General features: G+C 45.2%; 1 protein-coding gene and 1 long non-coding RNA gene across 2 annotated transcripts; one reads left to right on the forward strand and one right to left on the reverse strand.

The window, feature by feature from the left end:
* Window positions 1-208: 208 nt before the first annotated feature.
* On the forward strand, window positions 209-4,811 carry LOC131126528 (uncharacterized). The gene is made up of 5 exons (XR_009129177.1): window positions 209-375; window positions 634-720; window positions 803-4,482; window positions 4,551-4,622; window positions 4,705-4,811. It is a non-coding gene; the product is annotated as an uncharacterized LOC131126528 (long non-coding RNA).
* A 725-nt stretch (window positions 4,812-5,536) lies between these two features.
* On the reverse strand, window positions 5,537-9,849 carry e2f5 (E2F transcription factor 5). The gene is made up of 8 exons (XM_058069155.1): window positions 9,539-9,849; window positions 8,799-8,908; window positions 8,565-8,726; window positions 7,813-7,918; window positions 7,484-7,739; window positions 6,196-6,333; window positions 6,096-6,134; window positions 5,537-6,027 (listed from the first exon to the last, which is right to left on the reverse strand). The coding sequence occupies exons 1-8, from the start codon at window positions 9,668-9,670 to the stop codon at window positions 5,951-5,953; spliced, it is 1,020 nt and encodes a 339-aa protein (XP_057925138.1). The 5' UTR covers window positions 9,671-9,849; the 3' UTR covers window positions 5,537-5,950.
* Between the last annotated feature and the right edge of the window lie 389 nt (window positions 9,850-10,238).

Here is a 10,238-nt window from a genome sequence, read left to right on the forward strand (position 1 = left end):
TGTTAAGTTGCCCGGGCCGCACTTTGGACACCCAAGCCTTTCTTGTGGAATCATCTGGTAAGTCTTACATAACATTCCGATAGAGTATGTAAAATAAGATTTGAAGATTGGCGTTTGAAGATTCCAAGGAAGTTATGTAAACAGGCGTGGTGTCTTTAGGGACGTGAAAGGAAGACCCCATTTAGCATGTCTGGGAGACGGATGTAAACAAGCTTTATAAGCAGGCGCCGTGACGACGGGCCCCCAGATTCGAACATGGACACTCGGGTGCTGACGGCCGTGTTGTGCGTGCAGCTGGCGTTGCTGCTGTTGGCCTTGCGGTCGGCCGACGCTCGCACCGCGTGGAGGCCGCCGTATCCCCCTTCCCCTCCCCAGGTAAGACCACATCCTTCTATGATATCACTTCCTATTGTTTTTTTTTGTTATATTGGTCATTTAGTGCTGTGAATTATCAATGTTATGGATTATTGATGTGGATATGGACTACTGTAGCTTATGGTATTAGCATGAATGCTGGAAAGGAGTCAACATGGGGTCGATGGAAGGGTCCTAACTAGTCAAGTTGTGTTTAGGGTGCAATAGAAAAGAAGGTGGAAAGTACAGAGAGACAATAATGTGTGATGTGTCGTACAGGAGGCGAAAAGGCCGCCAATGTGGCGAAGAAGGCCCAACTCCAACTGCATCTGGAGACCTGGAGCATGTGCAGTAGGGGCCTTTGGGGTTGGAGTCTTTTGCTTTCACAAGGTTTCAAAGAAATCAATCAATCTTTCCTCAACCTGATCTCTCTTTGGCTCTCTTATAGGTAATGGAGGACCCCCCGCCGCCTCCTCCTCCTACCATGCCGCAGCAGCAGCCGCCGCCTCCTCCTACTATGCCGCAGCAGCCGCGGCCGCCACCACCACCACCGCCGCCGCCACCTCCTCCTCCTCCAATCCACTCCTGTGGGCTACGGTGGCTGCATACATAAACCATGACAGATATTTACACTCACTCATACTGCATTTCTATTAGCTACACAAAAGGGACCTCAAGACATGAAATAGCACCCCTGTAGTCACCTTTACACTCATATTACCCAACATAGTACACATCATAAAAGACAATAAGACACAGAAAAGCTGTTTACCACCATCTAAGTATGCTTTTTAATATGATTAGAGCCATCCAGACATAAAATAACACCCCTATATTCACCTTTACACTCATATTACCCAACATAGTACATATCATAAGAGACAATAAGACACAGAAAAGCTGTTTACCACCTTCTAAGTATGCTTTTTAATATGATTAGAGCCCTCCAGACATGAAATAACACCCCTATAGTCACCTTTACACTCCTATTACCCAACATAGTACGCATCATAAGAGACAACAAGACACAGAAAAGCAGTTTACCACCTTCTAAGTATGCTTTTTAATATGATTAGAGCCTTCCAGACATAAAATAACACCCCTATATTCACCTTTACACTCATATTACCCAACATTGTAGGCATCGGCCCTCCAGACATGAACTAAAGTGATAAGTGTGATTGAGTGATGTGGAACTGTGATGACTGTACAGGTACATGTAAAAGTACATACTACATAAATGCATAGAGTACATGACTTCTTGGCTCTCACTACTAAAGGCATGATCACCTGACTGGTTGTCAATCTGTGCCACTAATATCATCAGATTGTTATGATTGAAAATACGTACTGTATGTACCCAACTACCTGTATCACATTTTTTTATCATTCTACTACTTCTTCTACTACACCATCATCATCATCACCTTGGATTTCTTATCCATTCACCTTTCTTTGCGTATTTTTACCAACCACGACTATTAGTACCACTACTACTACCACCACCACTATTACTACTACTATTGCTAGTACCACTACCGTTACTACTATTGCTAATACCACTACTACTAGTACCACTACTATTAGTACTAACAACCACCACCACTACTAGTAGTAGTACCTCTACTACTAGTAGTAGTGCCACTACTGCTACTACTTCTACTATTAGTACATCTACTACTACCACTACTGCTAAAACCACTACTATTAGTACCACCTCTATTAGTACTAACCACTACTACTAGTAGTAGTACCATTACTCGTAGTAGTACCCCTACTACTACCACTACTATTAGTACTAACCACCACCATTACTATTACCAATACTACTAGTAGTAGTACCTCTACTGCTACTACTTCTACTATTAGTACCTCTACTGCTACTACTTCTACTATTAGTACCTCTACTACTACCACTACTGCTAAAACCACTATTAGTACCACCTCTATTAGTACTAACTATTCCTAGTACCACTACTCGTAGTAGTACCTCTACTACTACCACCACCACTACTATTAGTACCACCTTTATTAGTACTAACCACCCATTACTATTACTAGTAGTAGTACCACCACCACTACTAGTAGTAGTACCTCTACGACTACTACCACTACTGCTAAACCACTACAAGCACAATCACTTCTATTAGTACCACCATTAATGCTAGCATTTCTACTATTATACCTCTACTAGTACTACCACTTCTACTATTAGTGCCACCATTACTACTAGCATTTCTAGTACCACTACTACCAGCACCACTGCTACCATCACTTCTACCGCTAGTAGTAGTAGTAGTAGTAGTAGTAGTAGTGTTGTTGAGGGTAAAGTTGTGTATGCTGTGTACCATGTCATGTAAAGTGTTTCTCTCTGGTGGAAAAGAAATGTTGGCTAGAATGACAGTAAACATCCTGTGTGTCTGTGTGGTACAGTACAATACAGTACAGTACAGTGATACTACCGAGTGATAGTACTCTTGGCATCACTTATGGAATGCCCGAGTTCACTGGGCAGGACTAGTGCTGGGAGAAAAAGGAGCAATGTAGAACATTTAAAACAATGTAGAACATATTCTATACAGTATATATACACACTAGTATTATATGTATAGACAGGGTGTATTACAGTACTTGCTATGTTTTATGGAGTACTGGAAGCAAAGCAAATGAGTGCAGCCATAATGAATACTGTACATCAGACGAGCAAAAGAGGAAGCCAACGTTGCATCACCTAGTGACCAAGTGACTTGTTTACTTCCTGGTGTCACAGCCAATTGTGCCACTTCCTCTTTCAGTAAACGCCACCCACCCTTGATGCAATTCCTTTCATTCCGCCACATAAAAGGCGTTTAAGTACAAGGTGTGGTTCAAATGGAGTACGCAACCGCAGAGGAAAACAACAACTTGGGACTAAGCTTCACTTGGAAATATAGAGGGAGAAAATAGAAGGAGGCTGATGTCACTGCAGCGCCCAAATGAGTGTTTTTTTTCCGCATTAAAACTTCATTCATTCATTTTCTAATGCTTATTCTCACAAGTGTCGTGGGGGGGGTGCTACAGCCTATCCCAGCTGTCTTCGTGCGAGAGGCGGGGTACACCTGGCCAATCACAGGGCACGTATAGACAAACAACCATTCACACTCACATTCATACCTATGGACAATTTGGAGTCGCTAATTAACCTAGCATGTTTTTTTGGAATGTGGGAGGAAACCGGAGTACCTGGAGAAAACCCACTCATGCACGGGGAGAACATGCTAACTCCACACAGAGATGGCCCAGGGTGGAATTGAACTCGGGTCTCCTAGCTGTGAGGCCTACGTGCTAACTGCTTGTTTGCCATGCAACTGCTTACGCCACCACTGCAGTAGTATTCTACTACACTGGCCACTAGGGGTCAGGAATTTGACATTCATGAGCCACCAAGTAGCCTGTCAATGCTAACGTCTATATGTCTTATTTCTCTTATTCCATCTACTGTATTGGGTAGTAGGGGTGTTTAATGTTTTTGTAATGTAATTTAAATGTGTTTAATTTAATTAAAAAAGTGTCTTTAGAAGGTGGTAAACAGCATTTTCTCTCATGTCTACTATATTAGGTAATAGTTGTGTAAAGGTGAATATAGGGGTGTTAAATCATGTCTAAAGGTCTCTAATAAGGTTAAAAATCGCCATGAACGAGGGATAACTTCTAGGTAGACGTACGTACAATGAAGAATGTCATGTAAGATGCTATGTAGTGCACTTTGAGATTTTGCCATCCTTTTCCAGATGTGCAAATGTAATAAAATCAAATTCCATACTTTTCTAGACATGCGTAGTAAGGAAGCCTAAATAAAGTTTGAACAATATGGGAATAAAGTCATATTACGGAAGAAAGTTGCAATAGGAAAAGACAATGACGTGCATGTTTGAGGTTTGATGGTCTTGGGAAAGTCCAGTAATGTGAAATATTACTGATGTGAGGAAGTGGTCTTGCCGGAGAACCGTATATAAGAGCCGTGAGGCCCGAGCTCCACCAGCCATGTATAAGAACGTTCTACTGGTCCTGCTCGTCATCACGGCGTTGGCTTCTTTGGAAGCCGCCGCCACTTTGATAACGGACGACGCATGGATGTCTCCTCCACGGGTAAGAAGCGCTTTATCTCTGCGAGCATGCAATATGACGATGGTGAATACTGCTTGTGTTTTCCTTAGAAGGGACGACCCGCACGTCGATACTTCAATTACTGCTACCTGCGACCAGGAGCGTGCAGCCTTTTAGTAAAAGTACATTCTCATTCTTACTCAACCTGCCGTGCTTTGTAAATTTGTCTTTCGCTCAAGACGTGTTTGCTCTCCGTCTCTTTAGCCAGCCAGAGGAGTAACCCAAAGCCCCTTCATCGCAAAAGCAGGAACGAAGATTGCACCCATGCAGCCCCAGTGATGATTGCACTGATGATTAAACTATGCAACAAGCACCCTTGGCCATGCTTTTTTTCTTTAATTATATTGATTGATTGATCCATTGATCTAGTCTTAGACCTGCCACCACCACTACATTTTAACCTTCATTTCACCAAAAGTACCAGGACTAAGTAGTATTCGTAAAAAAACACATCCTCAAAGTTATTAATGTACATGACAAATAGTACATTTATATACAGTAAACCTCGGATATATCGGATTCAATTGTTCCCACTGGTTTTGTCCGATATAAGCAAAATCCGTTACCGGAAAATGTCCGTTTTACGCATATATCGGATTTATATCCGGTATATGCGTAAATCGGATTTTATCTGTTATAAAAAGGCACTTCCTTGACTATGTTTCCAATGTACCTGGACGCGCAGGCAACGCTGCAAACGCTGCAAATGACGTCGTATAGCGGCCTATCACGATTCGGCGAATCGGAGCGTCACGATGCGGCCATCCGATATATATGCGAGGGAAATTTAATGGAAATGCATTAGAACGGGACTGGAGATTTTGTCCGAAATAGGCGAAATCTGTTATAAAAAATCCGATATATGCAATGAATTTTTATTGGAAATGCATTACAGAAAAATTGGTTCTTTTTTTATCCGCCCGTTGTGAGCGAATTTCCGATATATCCGAGTCCGATATATCCGAGGTTTACTGTATATATAAATGTAAGAAAGTTATTTACTGTCTTTGTGGTATGGAGAGGAAGGGGAGTGATATGAGACTGCACCCATTTATTGAGAAAGTGCAAACAAGCAGGTGTAACAAAAGTCTGGTGACGGCCACTTGAGGCGAGAGCTTCAGTGACAATGAAGGCGGGTGGGACCTTCTCCAGTCCACAAACGAGAACATAAACATCAGTTTCTTTGAAATGACTTTTTTTTTTTTTTAAGTGGAAAAAAAAGCAAAAAACAAGGCAGTGTCGAGCCCGCAATTAACTTTTGATGCAGGTTTGTCACCATGGAAACCATCCGAACCAAGACGCACTGACTTTAGAAATGTCCTAAATAAAAAAAAGTCCACGTGTGTGCTGAGTGGGTCCAAGTGGACAACGTGAAGTGTGCGTGAGGAAAGGCAAACAGGGGAGTATACTTTATCTTTCACGGCGGGAAAACAAAGGCGAGGTCCTGAGCTCAGTAGTTGAGGCTCTGCACGTCAAAGAGGTCACACACAGCCCTGTTATCATCCAGGTGGAAGCTGTAGTCCATGCCTGCGTGAAAACACCCGTCATACACACACACACACACCAGCCGTGTCACAGTGTTTCAAGGTGCTTACCATCAGCGGACATCAGCTCATCCAAGAGGCCTACAGCTTCTATGGGAGAAAAAATAAGAGTATACTTGTGTATGAAGCGGGCTGCTCCTCCATCACCTACCGTCTCGGTCCACCTTCAGGGGCTCCCCCATGGTGGTGTGTCTCAGCAGGCTGCTCACGTCCACAACAGACTGGAACTCCGGGCCAGCCAGGTCCATCTGCTCCATCTCCAACACCGACGCCGGCCGATGGAGACACCCTGCAGAAGCGGCGTGACAAGAATAATAAATAGAGGATGGAAGCTTTCAGGGAAATATCAGCTCCTCACTAAAACGAGGAAAAAAAAAATTCACTTTGATGCAAATAGGTTGTTGTTGTTTTACAAATTACAAATTAACCATTTACGCTTTTCACATTTGGAACTGGGGCGGCACAGTGGGCGAGTGGTTAGACCTCACAGCTAAGAGACCAGGGTTCAATTCCACCCTCGGCCATCTGTGTGGAGTTTGCTTGTTCTCCCCGTGCATGCGTGGGTTTTCTTCCGGGTACTCCGGTTTCCTCCCACATTCCAAAAACATGCTAGGTTAATTAGCGACTCCAAATTGTCCATAGGTATGAATGTGAGTGTGAATGGTTGTTTGTCTATATGTGCCCTGTCATTGGCTGGCCACCAGTCCAGGGTGTACCTGATACACGTTTGTATCAGGTGCACCTTTTGGGTGTTAAGTTGCTATGTGATGAATTTAGTGCTGTTGGTAGTGACGACATCATAACTGTCACTGTACACTGGTATATTTGCACATTTACACATTTGGCATCTAGACCTCACAGCTAGGAGACCAGGGTTCAATTCCACCCTCGGCCATCTCTGTGTGGAGTTTGCATGTTCTCCTCGTGCATGCGTGGGTTTTCTCCGAGTACTCCGGTTTCCTCCCACATTCCAAAAATATGCTAGGTTAATTAGCGACTCCAAATTGTCCAAAGGTATGAATGTGAGTGTGAATGGTTGTTTGTATATATGTGCCCTGTGATTGGCTGGCGACCAGTCCAGAGTGTACCCCGCCTCTCGCCCGAAGGCAGCTGGGATAGGCACCCCCGCGACCCTCGTGAGGATAAGCTATAGAAAATGAATGAATGAATTACCCAGGCTGTATGGTGGTCGAGTGGTTAGCGCACAAGGCCACACAGCTAGAAGACCCGAGTTCGATTCCACCCTCTGCATGTCCTCCCCGGGTACCCCGGTTTCCTCCCACATTCCAAAAACATGCTAGGTTAATTAGCGACTCCAAATTGTCCATAGGTATGAATGTGAGTGTGAATGGTTGTTTGTCTATATGTGCCCTGTGATTGGCTGGCGACCAGTCCAGGGTGTATGCATGCTCTCTCACTTTATGTCCCCCCCCCCTTACCTAGGTGTGCATCTGGAGGGGAGGGTGAGGGCGTCAGCACTTCCTGGTCATCCGCCAGCGCCATCTGGTGGTCTGAGCCCAGGGTGTCCCGGCTGCAGGAGTCGAACGTAGGCGGGATCAGCACGGGGCGGAGCTCGTCGGTGGGGGGTACGGTGAAGACCACCGGCGCAGTGCGGTCAGAGTCCCTGTTGATGAGCAAGACCTTGATGGGCGCGGCATTGCTGCGCAGGTTGACCTGGTAGTTCCTCTGCCCCGTCTGCCACAAAAAGAAGCAAAAAAAATCCTGAATGAGTCAAAAAGCCTACATTAGCGCTGCCGCAGCGACTGACCTTTTGCAGCGGCACCTCCAGCTGAGTCCCAGATGGCGCCACCACAGCTAGAACGGTGTCGCCGCTGAACGCGTTGCAAATGTCCTCATGCGTCACAAATTTATAAGTGGGGAGCGTGTTAAGCAAAGAGGATTACAAGCCAGGGGGGACACCCGAGACAAAGTGGAAAAACAAGCAATTTGAGATTAGCCTGGTTGACGACAGCCATTCTATTTCTAATCCACTCCTCGGCACCTTTCTTCTCTGCCGCCCGGCTTTCAGAGGATCAGAAGGGCCTCAATGAACCAGGAAGACTTGGGGAGCAGTGGAAAATTTGAAATAATAAAAGAAAAGCGGGCGGCATGGCGATCGAGTGGTTAGCACGCAGACCAAACAGCAAGGAGACCAGGGTTCAATTCCACACTCGGCCATCTCTGTGTGGAGTTTACATGTTCTCCCTGTGTATGCGTGGGTTTTCTCCGGGTACTCCAAAAACATGCTAGGTTAATTGGCGACTCCAAATTGTCCATAGGTATGAATGTGAGTGTGAACGGTTGTTTGTCTATATGTGCCCTGTGATTGGCTGGCCACCAGTCCAAGGGTGTACCCCGCCTCTCGCCCAAAGACAGCTGGGATAGGCTCCAGCACCCCCTGTGACCCTCGTGAGGAAAAGCGGTAGAAAATGAATGAATGAATGAAAGAATAAAAGAAAAGCCTGCTTGAAGACACTAGCACACAGATGTGGCCTAAGAACCTTTCACCTTGAAGGATATTTGCTGGTGATGGGGTCGTGTTTCAAGCGCTTGGTGGTCTCCTCCAGCCACGTCCTCTGGATGTCCAGCTCTTTCTCTTGGGCTTCCAGCTCAGAGATCTGAGCTTTCAGAAACCTCACCTGGTCCGCATCGTGCTGGGTCTGACTGGCATTGTTCTCCCCCCTTGAATGCACATGTAGCACCCACATGTAGCAAACTCCTAACCTTACATTTTCACCTTGTTCTTCACCAAACCTCCAGCGGATGACATTTTTGTTCTTCTTCTCAATCAAGCCCACGCCTTCCAGGACGTTGGTGATGTCGTATATGCGCCGCTTCTGCTTCACGGCCAAACTGTCTGCAGCCTGTCCGTTGAAAGACAAAATCAAAGATCATAACATATCATAACATTACTACTACCACATCACTACTATCAGGAGAACCATGGAACAGAGCGGGAGGAGCCACCTGGCGTGGCCCAGCAAGGTGCACTGTATTCGGGCATGCGCTCAGAGCAGCCGGTGTGACGTCACGGAGGTCAATCTGGCAAACTTTCTCCACTTTTCAAAACAATTAATTGGTGTTTCAGGTGGCTGATAATTTTTTTGTTTTTGACGTATTTGTACAACTAGCATGCATGACACAGATGTATTAATACAGCAAAGATGGCGGAACGTCAACCTGAAGGTACTCTAAAACAGCAAAAAAGCAAGAGCACCCCTTACTACAAAGCAAATACAAGTTTTGTTTGTAATAATTAACATTTTGGGGTTTAAATGTGCAATAGAAAGATACACTTTTGGTCGCTAGTCGTTGTTCCCCTTAAAACTTTTAACCTCAAGAGTAATGGCGGCGCCGGCGAGCTATACCACATGAACACAGAAAAGCTACACCTGACAAGAGAGGTCGCCCTTTGTTCATGTCAGCTGTCCAGCGCCTCCATAAAACCCACCACCATGACTCAAAACACATCTTCCTCCTTCGCTCACACTGACCACTTTCAGGTCCAGAACGCCATCACTGGCGTCTTGTAGCAAAGTGACAAACTTCATGGTGAGGAGCCCCAAGCTTTTCTCGTGGCGACTCGGTGTCGTCGAGCGTCCCGTTCCCGTCCTGTCCAACTCCATTTCGGCGTCAATGATAGGAAGTATCCGAACGAGCCGCCAGGCGTCAAAACTTCACCTCTCGAACATTTCACTTTTACTCCTGGGGGGAAAAAAAGATGGTCTACCTGTTTGGACCTTCTTCTTCCCAATGAACCGACTTTACGTTAGCTTGCAGTTGCCATGGTAACAGCTGCACGCACGTGCCCTCCCTGTCACCATGCCCCTCCTTAATCAAAACCCCTGCATTTTCCGCCTGAGAGACCCCGTGTAAAGAGACATCAATATGGCTAACAAAAATAACAAAATAATCAGGTATACAATCAATCAGGTAGATAATCAAAATAATCATAAACTTTTAAAAGATATAGACAACAATCTTCAACTGTGGTATCTGTACCACTTGTTCTCATTTTTTTAAAGTAATAAAGTGTTTTTTCTACTGCCAAGAGAAATGACACATTCAAAATGAGCGGACGAGTGGTTAGCGCGCAGACCTCACAGCTAGGAGATCAGGGTTCAATTCCACCCTCGGCCATCTTTGTGTGAAGTTTGCATGTTCTCCACGTGCATGAGGTTTCCTCCCACATTT

The sequence above is a fragment of the Doryrhamphus excisus genome, chromosome 3, assembly GCF_030265055.1.
Source record: "Doryrhamphus excisus isolate RoL2022-K1 chromosome 3, RoL_Dexc_1.0, whole genome shotgun sequence".
In the NCBI taxonomy this organism is placed as follows: domain Eukaryota; kingdom Metazoa; phylum Chordata; class Actinopteri; order Syngnathiformes; family Syngnathidae; genus Doryrhamphus; species Doryrhamphus excisus.

Excerpts from the sequence above, each read along its gene's own strand:
- e2f5 (XM_058069155.1), bottom strand. The coding sequence starts at position 9,670 with ATGGAGTTGGACAGGACGGGAACGGGACGCTCGACGACACCGAGTCGC. Across the intron at positions 7,919-8,564 it reads CACGACCCCATCACCAGCAA|TTATAAATTTGTGACGCATG; the intron begins ATATCCTTCAAG and ends CACGCTCCCCAC. Across the intron at positions 6,135-6,195 it reads CCTGAAGGTGGACCGAGACG|AAGCTGTAGGCCTCTTGGAT; the intron begins GTAGGTGATGGA and ends TTTCTCCCATAG.